Genomic DNA, 19,033 nt, shown 5'->3' with positions numbered 1-19,033 from the left:
ACAGAGACAATGTCTAACCCAGACGTCACGTATCTCTGTCTCCTAGAAGTTAACTCAGTTCATACCTGTCGTTTATCAAGGATGGCCAGGACATTACTCTCAGTTTGAAGAGAGAAGCTCCGGCCTTGTAAATAGAACAGCCAGTTGTAAAATGAAATGACCTAGGCTGATGGAGGCTTCCTAAGCATCTGAGAAAATAGTTCACTGTGAATGACTGATCCTTGATCTGCTGAGAAAGCTGCTGACAGTCTGCTCTCAGTCACCTAGATTTATAACTTTATATTTTTTATTTCTACATTCCTATTTCTGGAATCTACATTTTTATTTTCTTATTCTTGGACTCTTCATTTACTACAATGGGCCTTACCCTCTCTGAGGATTGGATTGGAGGATGGGGGATAAGTGGAGGGAATAGGAGGAGGGGAGGGAATGGGAACTAGGATTGGTATGTAAAATGAAAAGTTTGTTTTCTTTTTAAAAAAAAAAAAATAAAAACCAGGTGGTGGTAGAGCACGCCTTTAATCCCAGCATTTGGGAGGCAAAGGCAGGTGGATCTCTGTGAGTTCGAGGCCAGCCTAGTCTACAAGAGCTAGTTCCAGGACAGGCTCCAAAGCTACAGAGAAACCCTGTCTCAAAAACTAAATTAAATAAATAAATAAATAAAGCAAATTTTAAGATAGATAAAACTTTAAATAATGTAAGAGCTAGCTAGGAATATGCCTAGGCCATTGGCCAAATAGTTTTAACTTAAAAAAGATTTTATTTATCTATTATGTATGCAGCGTTTTGCCTGCAAGTCTACCTGCGTGCCAGAGAGGGCACCAGATCTCATTATGAATGGTTGTGAGCCACCTTACGGTTGCTGGGAATTAAACTCAGGACCCCTGGAAGAGCAGCCAGTGCTGCTCTTAACCGCTAAGCCATTTCTCTGGCCCATGGGCTGATAGCAAGTTTTAATTGTGTGTGTGTGTAGTGTGAGGGGATGTGTGGGTTTGTGACCTGGAGACACAGGAGCTTGGGAGACCATGGTTGCTGGGAACCGAACTCCAGTCCTCTTGAGCCGGGCGGTGGTGGCACACGTCTTTAATCCCAGCACTGGGGAGGCAGAGGCAGGTGGATCTCTGCGAATTCAAAGCCAGACTGGTCTACAGAGTGAGTTCCAGGACTGGCTTCATAGCTACTGAGAAACCCTGTCTTGGAAAACAAAATCCTTGGGCTGGAGAGATGGCTCAATGGTTAAGATCACTATCTGTTCTTCCAGAGTACCCGGGTTCAGTTCTTAGCAACTACATGTCAGGTCACAACTGTCTGTAACTTCGGTTCTAGGGGACCCAATACCCCCACTCAGACATGCATGCAGGTAAAATACCAATGCATATAAAATAAAAATAAATAAATTATTTGACAAGCAGTGGTACATACCTTTAATCCAGCACTTGAAAGTTTGAGGCCAGCCTGGGCTACAGAGCAAGTTCCAAGACAGGCTCCAAAGCTGCACAGTAAAACCCTGTTTCGTGCCGGGCGGTGGTGATGCACACCTTTAATCCCAGCACTCAGGAGGCAGAGACAGGCGGATCTCTGTGAGTTCGATGCCAGCCTGGTCTACAAGAGCTAGTTCCAGGACAGGAACCAAAAAGCTACGGAGAAACCCTGTCTCGAAAATCAAAATAGATAAATAAAACCCTGTTTTGAAAAACCAAAAAATAAAGTCCTCTTCAGCTGCAAATGTTTTATCTGCAGAGCCGTCTCACCAGTCCCTTCTCAAATGTTTTTTGTTTGTTTGGTTTGTTTTTTTGAGACAGGGTTTCTCTGTAGTTTTTGGAACAGGTCCTGGAACTTGCCCTGTAGACCAGGACTAAGATTAAAGGCATGTGCCGCTGCCACACCGCAATTTGTGTTTATTTTTACTTTTAAAAAAAAATAATTTGTTTTATTTTATGTGCATTAGACTGCATGTATGTCTGTGAGGATGTCAGGTCTTGGAGTTACAGGTGGTTGTGAGCTGTCAGCTCTTAACCACTGAGCTATCTCTCCAGCCCCTAATTTTAGTTTCTGAGGTTGTCTTTGAAGATGGCGGTGGCCTCGGTCACCAGGATCCTCACCAGTGCACCACCGACCGGGCACAAATGTTCCCAATTTACCGTTCAGAAAACGGAGGCTCAGGGAAATGGTTTGAGCAGTCAATTACACCCCACGTTGAACTTTGTCAGGGCCTCTGTAACAGGCAACATTGTAGGGCACTGGGGTCAGCACTTGGGTTTCGAGGCATGGTTACAAGGAAGAAGTCTTTGTCCTGGACTTGGGGCAGACCTTAAAGAGGAGGCGTCTGTGCTGTATCTGCTGAAGCCGCCAGGGGGCGTCAGGGAGGCTGGGTCGCCTGGTGTAGCGGTAATTGGCCAGCAGAGGGCGGGCGTCCCTCGCGTAACTCCCAGCCGCGTCCTCATCAATGAGGACGCCTGTCATTCCGGCGCTCGTCCCAGGCCCGGCTGGGTTACTTAGCCAGATCCTGCCTTGAACAGGGGAAGGGTCCCCTGGTGCCTCGCCCTGGGTGGGGCCAGACCTCTGGGCAGCTCGCCCACTGCGGGCCGCCTGCCTCGGGGCTGGCACACAGCTGCGTGGAGGCCTTGGCCGCTGTCCCTTTTTTCCAAGAAGGGTGAGGAGTTTGTGGGAAGCAGCGGGGGGGGGGGGGGGGGGGGGGATTATTTATAGAGGACGCAGGAAATCCCCAAAGAGTCAGGGCCTCACCCAGCGGAGGCGGTTACGACCGGGCACTCGGCCCCTTTCCGACAGGGAGCACTGCATGGGGCCTGGGAGCCAGGATGAGACTGGGGCCCCAAGGGACAAGGACCATACCTTGGTAATCAAGGAAGGCTGCTTGGAGGAGGGGTCAGACAAAGTTGAGCCAAGCCCCCGCCCCTTGTTCGTTGGTGTGTGTGGCGCAGTCCAAACTTGTGGGCGTGCGGATCCAAGGGGACATATAGGTCAGATGAGGGCACAGGGGGCGACCCTACAGGTCAGGTCACAGTGCTCAGCATCCTCCCGTCTCTCCCCACAGCACTGGGTTTAAGGTAAATCGTCACCTTAGCCTTTATGTGGGTTCTGTAACTGAGTCTTAGTTCCTCCAGCTTGAGCAACAAGTACTCTCACCCACGGAGACATCACCCTCCCATGCATGGTTTGACAATTCATTTTGCAACTCCTTGTCTTGAACAGAGAAGTTTCTCAGGCAAGGAAAAACAGTGCCCGGCAGTGCACCTGCAGCGCCAACATTGTGGAGGCTGAGGCAGAAGGCTTGCTATGAAAGGTCAGCTCCACAGATGTTGGGACAGTTTTTTTAAAAAAAAAATGGGGCTAGCCAGGTGTGGGGGTACATGTCTTCCACCCCAACACTTGGTGGGGCAGAGGCAGGAGGATCTCTGAGTTGGAGGCTAGCCTGGACTACAGAGTGAGACTCTAGTCTCAAACATAAACCAAGCAAATGAGCCTAATCAGAAATTCAGAGAGCAGCTAGGGCTGCACAGGTCTGGGCTGACAAGGGGGCTAAGAAACTAGACCTTGTTTGTGGTGGGGAGCCATGGGCGGGGGTGTGAGAAAAACCGACTCCAGGATGGAAAGACGGCTCTGGGCCAGTACAGGACCCTACTGAGGCAACGGCTGGCAACAGGCCTTTTCTTGTCTTTAGTAGTCAGGTCAGGGAGGACTGTGTACCCCAGCGCTTTCCACTCGAGCCCCAGCGCTTTCCACTCGAGGGAACTGTTGCTGTGGTTGGTAGAGGTGGGGTTTCTGTGTGGCCTGGGCTGGCCAGGAACTCCTGGGCTCAAGCTCCCTTCTGCCTCGGTCTCCCGAGCAGCTGAGGTTACAGATCTGGGACATGGTGTCTGGGGAGAGGAAACAGGCCGAGTTGGAGTGAGATTCGCACCCAGGACTGTGAATTTCAGCTCTTAATCAGGCTGTGGTCACCAGGTCGGCTTCATCACAGGACGCAGGCTCAGGGCCAGGGACATCCCCAGTTCCTTGGGGCCTCCAGCCCGGCTGTCCCGGCGGCCTCCCAGGCTGACCCTTGTGGCCCGGTTGGCCAGGACCCAGCTGAGTGTTTCCTGCAGTGACAGGCTCTCGCCCGTGTTTCCGGATCCAGGAAATATCGCAGCTTTGTCCCCAAGGAGCAGTGGCAGAGTGTGGCATTGCCGGCCGCGTGATTCATACCCTGCTCCCGCCCAGGCCAGTGCTGGGGGAGCAGCCTTCTCCTGGGCACGTCTTACCTGCTTTCCATCGACGGCTCCTGCTTGTGGCCCGATTCTTAGGAACAAGCTTCAGAGTTAGGGGGCTGCTGTCACACCTCAGTCCCCTGCCTCAGCCCCGCACCCCACCCGCGCTGACATGCCTGCTCCACTGTCAGGGTTAGTGGGCTGTTCTCACACCTCAGTCCCCTGCCTCAGCCCCGCACCCCACCCGCACTGCACACCGGTGCTGACATGCCTGCTCCACCATGCTAGGCTGAATTCTATTACCTCTTGGGCTGGTTTCCACAGGGGCCACTCTCTGCTTTGCGTCTGACTCCTTACAAACTCTGCACCAGCAGTAGGCAGGATAGCTTTCATTTTAATTTATTTTTGATAATTGGAAGAGTCTCTTGTAGCCCAGGCTGGCCTTGAAATCCTGACCCTCCTGCCTCGGCCTCCTCGGTGCCGGCACAGCAAATGTGCACCACCACACCCAGTTCCTGTGGAGATGGGGCCCGGGGTGCCACCCATGCCGCGCAGGACGGGGCTGGCCATGGATTTAAAGATGTACTGTTCTACTCTATATGCTTCTGTGCTGCCCTGGGAGGCCAGGAGCCGGTGCTGATCCCCTGGATGCAGGTGTGAGCTGCCATGTGGGTGCGGGAACCAACTTCGGGTCCTCTCCAAGAACAGCCAGTGCCCTAAACTGCTGAGCCATCTCTGTAGCCCCCAATTCCAATTGGCACTCACCAATCACCCCTCAGGAGGCAGAGGTAGAGGAATACAGTGAGACCCAGTCTACAGGAAGAAAAAGAATAGAGACAGCCTTCAAAGAACTCTGATATTTATTATGTGCCACTAATGACTTTAAGGGATACAAGAAGGGCAGAGTGTGAGGAAGCATCCCTCCAGGCTCTGGGATCCACGGGGGGGGGGGGGGGGGGGGGGGGCCTCGCCTGTGGGGAGGAGAGGAGCCTGGAAAAGGGTTTAAAATCTAACGAAGTTTTGTGTTTCTTGGGACCTTGAAGCCCTCCAGGGGAGGCCTGGAAACTCTCCAGGAGGACCTGGAAACAGCCGGGGCCTTTAAGGGGAGCTTGGAAAGTCCCAAGGGAGCTGAGACTAGGCCTCCTGTTCTCACCTCCTGGGTCAGCTGAGCTGTGGGCGAATGGGTGCCATTCTGGTCACCCCACAGCTGTGTGTGCCTTAAACCCAGTGTCAGGGGATGGTGCGGAGCAGCGGGCAGTGGGGGGGGGGGGGGCGGCATGGGGATGGAGGTTGCTGCCCATGGGGGTACAGCCGGTGTCCAGTGCTGTGGGCATCTGGCTGCTCCCATCCACAGGTGGGCAAGTCGCATGCCCAGGGTCCCGCGACAGCTGCTTCCTCAGCCACTGGGGAAGGAAGAGGCAGAAAGCACAGCAATCAACAGAGGCCGAGGAGCCTGGCTTCAGACTCACAGCCCTCCTGCCTCAGCGTCTCCTTTCTTTCCTTTCTTTAGTCATTCCCAGAAGTCTGAATGAGCCTGCCCCACACACCCTCCATGACCCTCAGGACTAGCAGAGTCCACAGCTTCAGAAGCTGACACCAAGGCCCCATCCCTCCAGCCCGGGACAGCCCCACCCAAGTGCCAACAATTCCGAAAGGCTTCCGTGCCCCCCGAAACATCTCTGTCTAGAATGCCCCCCCTCCCAGCCTGGTAGAGGAGCTCGGTGGGGTCAGAGGTGGAGCTGAGGCATTTCCTGGTGGGGAGGGGGAGTCTGCAGCTAAGTCTGGCTTCCTCTCCCCCTCCCTTCCTTCCCCAATTCTTCCCTGGGGCCCCTAGGTCGGGCTGGCTCTGGGTCCCCTCTCTGGCTCCAGCTGTGATCCCAGCTAGGACTGCCTGGTGACCTCTGTTCTTGTCCCGGTCACTTCCCCCAAATCAACCAGAGTGAACCAGTGATTCTCCACGTAGACCAAGCCCTGGCACTGCTCATAGACTCTGGGGACCCCCCCACAAAGTCCTTGCCACAGCCATGAGGAGGATTGTTCTTCCCTTGGTCACTCCTTCCCAGGCACCCTACCCAGAATCCCCAGGCTCCTCCCTTGTCTAGGTTCCTGGTTAAAAGTCCCTTGCTCAATGAGCAGCCCATGTGAAAGATCCCAGCAGAGTTTGTGTCTCCCACAAAGGGCTCAGCGGGCAGAGGACAGTCTGAATTGGGTCCCCTGGAGCCACAGGGTGGAAGGAGGGAGCGACTCCCCACACATGTTCTGACGTGTTCACATGCGCCATCAGTCCCAGTTTAAAAACTGTGAGAAACCTCACAAGATACATCCGTTTCCGCACGCCAAATACTTGGCTAGCACATTCAGGTCTGTCTTCCTTTGTTTTTGAGACAGGGACTCACTGGGTAGATCAGGCTGGCCTCAAACACCCAGAGATCCCTCTGCCTCTGTGGTACCGAGAAGACAGACACAGTTCATCACACTTGTCCAAATAAGTCTCCAGGCATGGGTTGTTCCAGAGTGAATGTCTCAGCAGGACAACTGGGGGGGGGGGGGAGTCAGAAGTGTGGGCCATGTGGGACCCCCAGCCCACTCCTGCAGCCTGCCTCAGCTGACCTCACATGGTCCCCTCCTGCCTCTGAGCTCCTCCAGGCTGTGAGACCTAAGTATCAGGACTCACACAGGCAGAGAAAGCCGGAAGATCAGGAGTTCATGGCCAGCCTCAGCTACACGGGGAGTTTGAGGCCAGCCTGGGCTACATGAGACCTTTTCTCAACACTCCCCCTCAAAGAAAACAAAAAAATAATCCCAAACCAACTTTAGAAATGGAACCTTCATGCACAGAGAAGAATTGGCTCGAATAAACAGACCAGAAGCATGGTAGGTCAGTGAACCAGTTCAGATGCTTGCCATCGAGCCCTGCCACGATGATGAACTGAGTTCAATCAGTTCAATCCCAGAGACCCACAGGGTAGAGGAGACAACTGATCCCTACAGGGTTCTGGCATGCTGTAGCTCTTGCAGTCTCAGACAAATAAATCAGGTGGCAATTTTTAAACAAAAGGAGGAACAATTGTTTGATATTTGCAACCATGTTTGCATTCCCCTCCCTGCCCCCAACTCCTGTCTGCAGTGTAAACAGAGTAGGCGTAGGAGCTCAGTGGAGAAGAAACCTTACTTGCTAGCAAGCTGACCTGAGTTGGAATCCTCAGGGGTCCAGTTAAAATGCTGGGTGCTGGCTAGGTGTAGTGGCGCACACCTTTAACCCCAGGCCTTGAAGGCAGAGGCAGGAGGATCTCTGTAAATTTGAGGTCAACCTGGGCTATTCAATGAGACCTTGCCTCAAAGAAACAAAAATAAATAAATAAAACTAACAACAAAAATCTGGGTGTCTCTGCTCCAGCAGCTGTGACCCAAATACCTGGGTCACAGGAGGCTGGGGCTGGGGCCCCGAGTAGCTCCAAGTTCAGTGAGAGTCCTGGTTTCAAGGGCATTAGCTGGACAATGGCAGAAGACACCGTTGTCTTCCTCTGGTTTCCACAGGGGTCTACACAGGTCATACACCATACACAAGGACATTTGGATGTTGAAATATTTTTCTTTTAAAAGTTGGTTCTGGACGCTGAGCGCAGTGGGTAAGTGCACTCTGGCTGCTCTTGCAGAGGACCTGGCTTTGGTTCTCAGCACCCACATGGTGGCTCACAACCACTTGTAACTGCAGTTCCGGGATCTGACACCTTCTTCTGCTCCAGGCTTCTTCTGGAGCACAGGCAGACACACAGAAAACACTCATACGCATAAAATTAAAATAAACAGATAAATACTGAGGAACAAAACGGGAATGTGTGGTACGTGGGGTGGTGGTGTACCCCATTAGTCCCAGCGCTCAGGGGGATCTCTATGAGCTGCAGGCCAGCCTGATCTCCTGATCTTCATGAGATCCTGTCTCAAAATAACAAAACTAAATAATTACACGGTTGTGGAGACCGGCATCAGCCCCAGACTCAGCCCCACACTTACTTCTTTTCTTTCCTTTTTAGGACAGGGTTTCTCTGTGTAGCCCTGGCTGTCCTGGAACTGGCTCTGTAGACCAGGTTGACCTGAAACTCAGGAAGACCCACCTGCCTCTGCCTCCTGAGTGCTGGGGTTTAAGGCATGCGCCACCACCGCCTGGCACCTGGCCTTGCAAGGCTGGTGAAAGAAGGCCTGAATTTTGGAATCAGCAAGGCTGTATAACCAGATGGTGTCTCAAAATAAAACAATCAGACAGGGAGTGTGCATCGGCCTCGCAAGTGTGAGAGCAAGGAGGGAGGGAAGGATGGTTCTGGACGCTGAGGAAGAAGCCCCTTGAAGGCATAGCCCCAGTCCCTGGGGAAGGCCCTGACTAGCATCCGGGGGGGGGGGCGGCTGGTGGGGACAACACAGGCCTAAGTGAGCATTGTCCCTCAGCACAGACGTCATTCAAGGTAAACAATGTCAAAAACTTCCCCCGGTTCTCAGCTGAGACCGGACAGTCCTGGGCGGGCAGCCCAGCCCCTGCGTGAGACTGATGAGTCCTCAGTCCCCTCCTCTGAAAAGTGGACATCAGGATAGAGATTGCCCAGCCAAGAAGGATGGGGTGGGAGGGTACCCTGGAGGGGGAGGGGTCTACTCGTCTGTCTCTTTTCATCGTGTTCAATATTTTCTTTACTCTCCTACTTTCCTTCTTTCAAAAAAGTATTGATTATGTAGTCCCCCTGCCTCAGCCTTCCAAGTTCTGGGTTCATAGCTTGTGCCATGAAAGCTGACTTTTCACTGTCCCACCTTTTCACAGGATGATCTAGGGCCAGAGGCCAACCCATACATTAGACACCACCTCCAAAACACACCACAGCTCAGCAGTAAGGCTGCTGCTCCTTCAGAGGACCAGACACCAGGGCCCTCACACACACAGAGATGAGATAAAAAGGCTGATGTGGTGTGAGCCAGCAGGATATGCTAAAGACGTGGAGGTAGAAGGTTGAGTTTGAGGCCAGCCTGGGCTACACATTGGGGCAGGTGATGTGTTACACACCTTTAATCCCAGCACTTAGGAGGCGGAGGCAGGTGGATCTCTGTGAATTCGAGCCTGATCTACAGGGTGAGTTCCAGGATAGCCAGAGCTACACAGAGAAACCCTGGGCTGCTGACACATTAAGGTGGTGTGGGTGTTGGGCCAGATGCCCTAGGCATGCTCCAAGGACAGCCCTGGTCCCTGTCTCTGACTGTGGACATCACTTTACAGTTCCCATCTGACGATCTTCACCTTGCCTCATGCTGTGACCCCAGGCTTCCCAGTGTGCACCACACAGGCTCCCATGACTACATGGAGTGCGCCTATGCCACAGCTGGAGTCCACCCTCTCCTCCTGCTGTGTGGTCCTGGGGATGGAACTTGGGCTGTCAGGCTTAGCAGCAAGCTCCTCTACCCACTGACCTGTCACCAACCCAGCTTCCACTCTGCGAGGCGCTGGGGCAGGGAGAGAGCTCCATGAAACCTTGCTGTGGGGCAGAAGGACCTGAATTCAATCCCGGAACACAGGTTAAAAAGCTGTGTGTGGGCAGGGCGGTGGTGGCGCATGCCTTTAACCCAAGCACTGGGAGGCAGAGGCAGGTGTATCTCTGTGAGTTTGTGGTCAGCCTGGTCTACAGAGTGAGTTCCAGGACAGCCAGAGATACACAGAGAAACCTTGTCTCAAAACAACAACAAAATCAAAACAAAACAAAAGAAAGAAAGAGAGAAAGGAAGGAAGAAAAAGAAAAGGCTACCACATGTGGTGGATGGGCACACTTGTACAGGACTGGGGGGTGGAGTCCCCCAGGTCAGCCAGGCCAGTTTGAAACCCTGGGTCAGAAACCATGGTGGCTAGGTATGGTGACACATGACTTTAATTTCATCACTCCGGACCAGATCTGTGAGTTCCAGGCCAGTCTGCCCAATATAGAGGCCCTGTCTCAAGAGAAAGACGAAAACCATGGTGGCTGGGCTGGCAAGATGGTGGAGCGGTGAAGTCCATCCCCAGGACCCATGCTCATCCACACACAGATAAATGAACGGGGAAGAATCACAATGGGTGACGATGAGAAATGGTAGCCAGGGTTGGGCTCCAGTTTGCACGTTCAGACACGCACAGGGTACACAGGGTACAGAGTACACGAAGGCACTCAGGGTATGCCTCATGGTCTCTATCCACAGACCTTCTCCGCCCAGCCCAGCTGCCCAGGACACCAGGCCCTTTGCTTTCCTTCCTCCAGCTCACAGTCCAAAGTCCTGCATTGATATACCTGCCATGCCCTAGTATACAGCAGGCACTCCATTATGCCCTGGTATACCTGCCATCCCTCCATTATAGAGGCAGAAAGTGTGAATTCTGCCTCCCTCTTTATCCATGGTTCTGGGATGGATCTCAGCGGGTGGGTATCTCACCTGGGTGGGACTGCGGGGTTGACCATTGGGAGACGCTGGGACTCCAGGATCTTTTTCTTGAAGTCCTCCAGACTAGCAGGATCTGCAGGAAAAATGAGGGTTCGTGTGAGCAGCCTCGGAGAGGAGAGATGGGGTGGGGAGCCAGGTGTCCCGTTTCCTGACCCTTCTGGTTGTCACTCACCTATAGGCGGAGGGTTTGGGGGTGGGCTGAAGAGTCTTGGCGGGGTGGCTGGCTGTGACTGGAGAAAGAGAAGGAGAGGTTGGAGGAGTTGGTGCCCTCTGTGCCCTGCAAATGCCTAAGCAACCTAGTTGGGTGGGTTTTTTTTTTTTTTTTTTTTTTTTGGTGATGGTTTGTGTTTTGAGACAGTCTCTCTGTGTAGTCCTGGCTGTCCTTGAACTCACTATTTAGAACAGGCTGGCCTCGAAGTCATAGAGGTCCTTCTGCTTGTGAATGCTGAGTGTTGGGATTAGAGACCATGCTTGGCTCAAGGAACCTAGATCTTAACCCAGACCATCCTGAGGCATCACGGAGGAGCTTAACTTAGGCGGGAAATCGAGGCCACCACAAGGCTGACATCACCTGCAACCCTCAGCGAACCTCTGATCCTTCAGTTGGACTCAACTCCACTCCAAACCCGGTTCCCACCATCTGGCCAGAGCTAAATTCACCTGGCCCTAACCCTGACCCAGCTTCCTTCCTTCAGTGGCATTCTCCGTCCTCAGCTCCCACCCACTCCCAGTTTGACCCTTCCAGGATCCCACTGTTCCCAGGGCTCTCATCTCCACCCAGCCGACCAGACCCACCTTGGCCTTGACACAGGTGTCCAGCGCGCTGATGCGCACGTCCACTTCGGTGCGCAGCTGCTCCAGCTGGCGCTTGCGCGCCTCCAGCTCACGCTCCAGGCCTTCCTTCTGCGAGCGCAGCGATGCTTTCTCCTCCAGCGCCAGCTGCGTCTGGCGCGCGCACTCCGCCCGCAGCTGGCTCTCGCGTGCCTTCGCCTCCGTCTCGACACGCGCCCGCGCCTCCTGCGTGCTCTGAGCCCCGCGCTCCACCTCCAGCTTCTGCCGCCGCAACTCCGCGTTCTCGCGGGTCACGCGCTCGATGCTCATGCGCAGCCCGCGCGCCATCTCATCCACCTTGTTGCTCAAGAGAGTGGGCAGGTGCTCGCACATCCGGCGGAGGGACACGATCTCGGGTGCCAACGAAGGGTAGTGGTAGCTCAGGCCATCCAGGGATCGCGGGATCAACGAGTCCCGCCAGATACTCAGCGCATCCGCATGGAGCTTGTCGTGATCCAGCGGGAGGCACATGGACTGCACCTTGCGCAGCTGCTCCTCGATCACCTGCTGCTCCTGCTGCTGCCGCTCCCGCGCTTTGCCACAGGCCGACAGCTGCTCCTCCGCACGCTGCTTTTCCGCCAGCAGGCTCTCCTTGTTCTTGGCGCACACTGCCTTCTCCTTGACCACCTCCATCTCCAACGTCTTTGCCTTCTCGCCCAGCTTGAAGAGCAAGGCTGCGGGGCGGGGGCGAGAGGAGGTGAGCCCAGGCTGGCCCCTAAGCTTTGAGGTTGTCGTCGTCCCCTACTCCCCACCCACCCGCCAGGACCCGCATTTACCTTCGCAGGTCTTGTTGTTCTCCTTCACCTGTTCCCAGCACTGCTTCTCGCTCAGGATGATGGCGGCCATGAACCGGTGGTAGTTTACGTAGGTGGCCTGCAGGTGTGGGCATACAACACGGCTGAGCACCCATCTCCAGGGCCACACACGCAGTAGCCCCCTCCACACCCTTAGAGGGTTGGAGGTCTGGGTGACCTCCAAAAGTTTGACTAGAGCTGGGCTGGAGCTCCTTCATTGGTTGAGTGCTTGGAGCCCGTTCAGTTGGTGAGGGACTTGCAGAAAGCCCCAAGTTCAAACCCCAGACTCATGCACCAGGTGTGACACCTCTTACCTGTAACCTCAGGATGAAGTAAGACAACCCCCAGGAGTTAGAGGCCAGCCTGGATCACAGAGAAAGGCGGTCTTGTTTGTTGTTTGTTTGTTTGAGATGGGGTCTGGAGTTTTGGCTGCCCTGGAACTCCCTGTATGAACCAGGCTGGCCTCCCACTCTCAGAGGTCCTCCAGCCTGTGCTTCCTAAGTGCTAGGGTTAAAACACAGAGGCTGGGCTGGAGAGATGGCTCAGTGGTTAAGAGCATTGCCTGCTCTTCCAAAGGTCCTGAGTTCAATTCCCAGCAACCACATGGTGGCTCACAACCATCTGTAAAGAGGTCTGGCGCCCTCTTCTGGCCTTCAGGCATACAGACAGAATATTGTATACATAATAAATAAATTAAAAAAAATAAAACACAGAGGCTGAGATTGGGGCTCTGTGTTTTGTGCCCATTACCACAGAAGCAAAATGTGGTTTGTGACTGTCGCCTGTCAGTCCACACAGGAGGGAACTCTAAATTCAAGGTCATCTTGGGTGACATAGTCAGAGATGAGGCACAAGGGGCAGAGGAAGAGGAAGCATGGCCGAAAAATCACATTTCTTTGTCCTTTGGGGAAGGGAGACAAGACAGACACCAGTAAGGTGCATTTCGGGTGGCCACTGGGCTCCTGGCCACCATAGGGAAGGCAGCTTGCCAAGGAACTGCAGTGTCCTGAGTCAGGAGGTCATGTAGCCCAGGCTGGAAAGTCTAAAAATGTAGAATCAGGGCTGGGGTATGACAAGGTGACAGTGCTCACTTAGCATTGAGGAGCCTCTGGGAAAAGTAAAGCCCAGAAGCCTGGACCTTGTGTTCTCCAGTGAGGGAGTGTGGGGTGCCAGGTGGGTGTTGGCAATGATCCTGACCCTGGGTGGCAAGTGGCTAGGGGACTGTGCACCCTGTCAGACTGGTCTCAAGGAGGAGACTACTATCCTGGGCCACACTAGGACCCTGTCCTCTCCAGGAGAATCCTTGCTTTACCCCTAATTTGGCGGCTGCCAGCACCCCTGTTATTGGGCCAGAAGCTGCCTGAGGCTGCAGCGTCCTGGTCTCACTGTGGTGTGGGGAGGTGTTGGGTGAACATGGTCAGCAGTGCCTGACACTCTGGGGTCTGTGTGGGGACTGCTGTCTCCAGGATCTCAGGTCTGTGACAGGCACAGGACGCAATGGCTTCAGCCCCACCTGGGAAAGGGCCTAAAACACCCTCTCTCTTTTCTCTCTCTCTCCTCTCTCATTCTTCTCCCTCCCCCCCCCAATGTCTCTCAGTGTGAGACTCGGTGTCTCTGTGAGGGTATTTTATTGATTACTAATTAATGTACATATGTGTTGTCATACCTGGGCAGGTACGCCCGAGTGGTAGAAGGAAGAGAGTTGGATGAGAGTCTGGGACCGAGTCAGTAAGCAGCATTCCTGCATGGTCTCCACTCTACCTAGTGTCCTGACTTCCCTCAGTGATGGAGTGTGCCTAACCTGGAAGCCAAATGAACTGTTTTCGCTCTGAATTGCCTCAAGGTGTCACAGCGACCTAACCCAAAGAGGATGTCACCGAGGCTTCCTTACCAGGTTTGCTCAGTGGCAATTTCACTGTCAGCTTGTGTTAAAGCAAAAATGGTAAGAGAAAACCATGGTAGAAAAGTCTTGCCCCAAGGCAGCCAGCAAGCAGACAGGGTAAGATGGGGTCCTAGGGTGGGACACAAGGTCCCACCAGGACCTCCTGACTAGCTCACTCCCCTATGATCTGGTCACCTCTCAGAGGCCCAACAGCAGGCCTTTCACACAGAAACCTTTTAGAATCGAACTGAAACAATGTCCAATACCTCAGAGAAGAAGGAGATCGATAGGTAAGAACCAAGGTTAAAAAAGAAAGAATCATTTTGTTAAGCCTTTCCCTACTGTAGTGAGGTTAGACATACTCTACTTGGTTAAGAGATCGTTCATTTTAGAGGTGGAAAACTGAGTATGTGTTGGGGGGCAAACACGTGAGAAGGGAATCCTGGTCCTGTCATTTAAATCAGTCCACAGGTCTGCAGTTCCCTGGAAGCTCTTTTCAGAGGACAGAGTTGCTTCACCGATGAGAAAGGAAGAGTTTAAGAGGAGTAGGGGGAAGATAATTAGGTGAGCACACATCCTTATACATTTTATTCTCAAATTATGGAATTACATTCTCCCTCCCTCTGTCTCTCTCAGTGTTTGTCTCTCTCCCTCAGTGTTCTCAGTGTCCCCCCATCTCTCTTTCCCCCCTCCCTCCCTCCCTCCTTCTGTCTCCCTCAGTGTTTCTCTCCCCCAGTCTCTCTTTCCCCCTTCCTCCCTCCCTCCCTCCCTCCCTCCCTCCCTCTCTCCCTCCCTCCCTCCCTCCTTCTGTCTCCCTCCCCCTCCCTCTGTCTCTCTCAGTGTTTGTCTCTCTCCCTCAGTGTTTCTCCCCCCACTGTCTCTCTTTCCCCCTCCCCCCCCCTCCCTCCCTCCCTCCCTCCCTCCCTCCCTTCCTCTGTCTCTCTTTCTCCCTCCCTCCCCCCTCTGTCTCTCTCAGTGTTTGTCTCTCTCCCTCAGTGTTTCTCTCCCCCAGTCTCTCTTTCCCCCTTCCTCCCTCCCTCCCTCCCTCCCTCCCTCTCTCCCTCCCTCCCTCCCTCCTTCTGTCTCCCTCCCCCCTCTGTCTCTCTCAGTGTTTGTCTCTCTCCCTCAGTGTTTCTCCCCCCACTGTCTCTCTTTCCCCCTCCCTCCCTCTGTCTCTCAGTGCCCCCCCACCCCGGTGTATCTTATGTAGTCTATGTAGTCTAGGCTGTCTGGAGCTCCTGCTGCTCCAGCTCCTAGGCAGTAAGGTGACAAGTGTGTGCTACCACGCCCCAGGATGGCATTCCTTTTGGTTGTGTGCTGGGTGCTGGGTGCTGGGGATGGAACAGGGCCTCATGCATGCTGGGCAAGAGCCGAGCTCTGAGCCATGCCTGGGCTCAGTTCGTCAGGGTCACACTGAGGAAGAATCCATTTCCCCATCTCTGTGAAGCTGCCGTGAGCAGGACCCCAGCCAAACCCCAACTGCAGTCGACAATGCTGGGGTCTACACCTGCTCCCACCCCGCTTTCACCCAGAAAGTTTCCTGAGAGGGTATTCTGCCTCTGGAGTGGACGGGCCTAGCCATGAAATTATGAATTCCAGAGAGTAGGGTATAGTGGCCTTAATCCCAGTACTCAGGAGGCAGAGACAGGTGGTTCTCTGTGAGTTCAAGGCCAGCCTGCTCTATACAATGAGTTCCAGAGTGGTCAGGCCTTCAAGGTGGCTCAGCAGTAAAGACAGCTCAGCTGAGAACCTGAGCTGAATCTCTGGGGCCCACACGGTGGAAGGGCATCTTCTGACCTCCACACACGGACATGGCGGGTGGGCAAACATACATGTGGAATAAGTAAACCTAACTTTAAAAATCGTGCTGCGGGCAGCAGACCCTTTCTGGCAGGCGATCACACTGTTAAAGAATCTCACCAGCCCGTGAGGCACCACTGTCACCCCAGCACTCAGGAGACTAAGGCAGAGGAATTGCCGTGAGATCTAAACAAGTCTGGGGGGCTCTATAGTGAGGCCCTATCTGGGGCTGGGGTTAAGGAGAGAGAAAGGCTGTCGCTCTCTGGTGTAGCACGTACTACATGAACCAGGCGTGGCGACACCGACACCGGCCTGTAATCCCAAAGGCAGGAGGGTCAGGAGCTCAAGGACATCCTTTGCTACACAGCAAGTTCTAGAACAGCCTGAACTACATAAGACTACGTTGGAAACAAAGAACGGGAGGACTAGCTACGTTTTCTCGGGTGCAGTTTAGAATTTGGGGGCACCCGGTGCTGCGGCCCAGGGCACACAGGCCGCCTCTTACCTGGTCGCCTTGGCACTGGCGGAAGCTGGCGTTGAGGCGCTCCAGCTCGCGCCTGGCACTCAGCAGCATCTGCATGACCGTTTCCTTGGCGTGCAAGCTGATGTTCAGCTGTTTGGTCAGGTTAGCCTTCACGGCCGACAGCTCCACCACCTGGCTGTACAGACTGTCAGCGCGCATCTCGGTGGCCTTCAGGCTGGCCTCCGTGGTGGCGTGCACGTTGCCGTAGATCATGAAGAGGACGAGGCCCAGGATGATGAGGAACTGGATGAGTGACACAAAGAGGAAGAAATAGCGCAGGTAGTACCAGCAGCCACGAGCCGCGTCCCCCGTGCGGGAGTACGGGCTGCGATCCATGGCAAGCCCCATTTGCGCAGCGTCAGTCGGACAGGCTCACTGTCCCTCGCCTGCCTGGCCAGATTTGGGCTGCGCCAAGCAGGGGGAGTGTTTATATTACTTCTCTTAATACTTCCTCTGCCAGGCTCCTTCCTGGCCAGGAGGAAATGGGGGCTGTGGGTTATCACAACAGTCCCACCCTGGCTGTTGAGGACTAATAGTCTAGGCAGAGGTGATAGATGGAGGGGTGCGGCTCCTGCTGGGTGGCTAGACTGGCCTCCTCCGCCTGGCCCGGCCTCAGTTTCCACCAACAACACCCCAAATTAGGTCGGCCAGGCGATCGACTCTGCACTTGGGACTATTTCTCAGTCATAGCCCGTGCTTAGGCCCATTATGTGGGAGGGGAAGCTGAGGCACAGCTGTGACAAGAGACTGGCCCTGTGGCCCAGTCGTTACTCTGTGGCAGGCTGGGTTCAAACATGCCCAGGTCACCAAGGTGCCCCCTGTCAACAGTCAACCCTGGGGCAGCTCTCAGGCACCCCCACACCAGGAGTTTGGGACCCAAGGCAAAGGATGCGGGAGTGAGTTCCCACCCAGGAGCCCCGGGGACGGTTTCCATTATGGGCAACAGTAGGTGCTCAATTATTACACAGAGGAGCCTCACAGAGGCCTGATTTTTGGTGGACAGTGGTACCACCTCCCACAAATACTCGGCCAGCACGCACACATAGGTGTCCCCAGAGTGCTCTAGGATTAGGGCCTGGTTCAGCATTAGAACTCCTGCCTAGACTTCCACATGGAGGGGCTGGGGCGTGGCTCAGAGCTGGAGCCCCTGCCTAGACTCCCCCCAACACTCCAAAAATATCTGTGGGATCCGAAGTAGGAGAGCAGGATCTTGGAGTGGGGAAAGGGAAGAAAGGCTTCTGTGAACTCTGACAAGGGTTGCTCCAATCTGTGCCTCAGTTTCCCCCTCTCTGACTAGAGTATTCTTAGTTTCTGGCCTGCTGTGATTTCAGGGTCCCAGGAGGTGGCAGGGAGCCTTGTTGGTAGATGGGGTTCCATGAGGAGGGTCTAGGGTCTCTGTGGAACAACTCCCAGGCAAAGATGTGAGAATTCAGGGTCACAGAGAAAAGGACTTTGAGGGTGGCCCCCAAAGCTCTGGGAGAGTTTTCTGAAATCTTTACCTGCTAACCCCACTGTCCTGTCCCTGCCTCCGGGCAGCCCTAACCTGTTGGGGCAAGGGCAGGAGCTGGCTAGGTGGTAGCTGTGGGGTCCAGAAGCCTGGGAAGGAGTGGGATGGGGAAGGAGCTGGGCAGGCGGGTGTGGGGTTGGGAAGGAGGAAGTTCCCAGGGGTAGACAGGAAACCCTATGTGACCTTTGGCCTTTGCAGCCACCTGGTAATTCCTGGTTCTTCCTGGCCAGCCATGGGGGTGGGGCAGTGGTACTGGGGGCTGCAGCTGGGGCCCAACCACCCATGGCTCCAGGTTGGCCAGGCAGACAGGGGCCACAGTTTTATGTCAAGTTGGGGTCTGGCACACCACCTGGCTGTCATGTGACCCCAGAAAACTTACTTCCTCCCCTGAAATTCTGCTTTTATCCTGTTTACAGATGGCAGTTTTTTGCTCCCTTTAAGAGGGGGTCTCATGTAGCCTAGGCTGACCTCCAAGCGGTTTTGTAGCTCAGGATGGCCTGAAACTCCTGATTCTTCTGCCTCCAGCTTCCAGGAGCTGGGAGGACGGGTGTGCACATGGAACTCAGGGCCTTGTCCACGCTAACCGAGCACACTCCCAACTGATCACTATTGTCTATGGTGTGTCTCGGGTGCCCCAGTCAGCGTGAATACTGAGGACAAGTCTGTGCGGTCAGTTCTCTGCTTCCACCTTTTTGCAGGTTCTTCATTCACAAAGCCATCTTCCCAGCACCCCACATAGCTCCCAAGGCTTTCCTACAGGGCCAGATGCACATTCAGCTGGAGGGTGCCGCATCAGTTCAGAGGACCTGGGTTCGAATCCCAACACCCATACAATGGCTCATAGCCGTCTGAACCTCTTGTTCCCAGAGATCTGATGTCTATCTCTGACCTCTGAGGGTACCATGCACACATGTGTACACAATCATACATGCAGGCAAAATACCCAGACACATGAAATCAAATGATTAGATTTTCATAATCACTAAGCGGTGGGACTTCTGTAGGCAGTGAAGAGTGAAACTCTCACCATGTGGCTTCTGGCTG

The 19,033-nt window shown here is 54.2% G+C and overlaps 1 protein-coding gene across 1 annotated transcript; it reads right to left on the bottom strand.

Annotated features, from left to right (window-relative positions):
* Positions 1 to 5,152: 5,152 nt before the first annotated feature.
* On the bottom strand, positions 5,153 to 16,894 carry LOC121462739 (plasmalemma vesicle associated protein). Its single transcript, XM_041674607.1, has 6 exons — positions 16,465 to 16,894; positions 12,260 to 12,356; positions 11,448 to 12,157; positions 10,825 to 10,882; positions 10,644 to 10,725; positions 5,153 to 5,608 (listed from the first exon to the last, which is right to left on the bottom strand). Exons 1-6 carry the CDS (start codon positions 16,828 to 16,830, stop codon positions 5,602 to 5,604), a joined length of 1,320 nt encoding a protein of 439 aa, XP_041530541.1. The 5' UTR covers positions 16,831 to 16,894; the 3' UTR covers positions 5,153 to 5,601.
* Between the last annotated feature and the right edge of the window lie 2,139 nt (positions 16,895 to 19,033).

The sequence above is a fragment of the Microtus oregoni genome, unplaced genomic scaffold (genome assembly GCF_018167655.1).
Source record: "Microtus oregoni isolate MIOR12 unplaced genomic scaffold, Mior012 000025F_ref0000491, whole genome shotgun sequence".
Taxonomy (NCBI): Eukaryota; Metazoa; Chordata; class Mammalia; order Rodentia; family Cricetidae; genus Microtus; species Microtus oregoni.
This window is presented reverse-complemented; position numbering and strand designations above follow the sequence as displayed.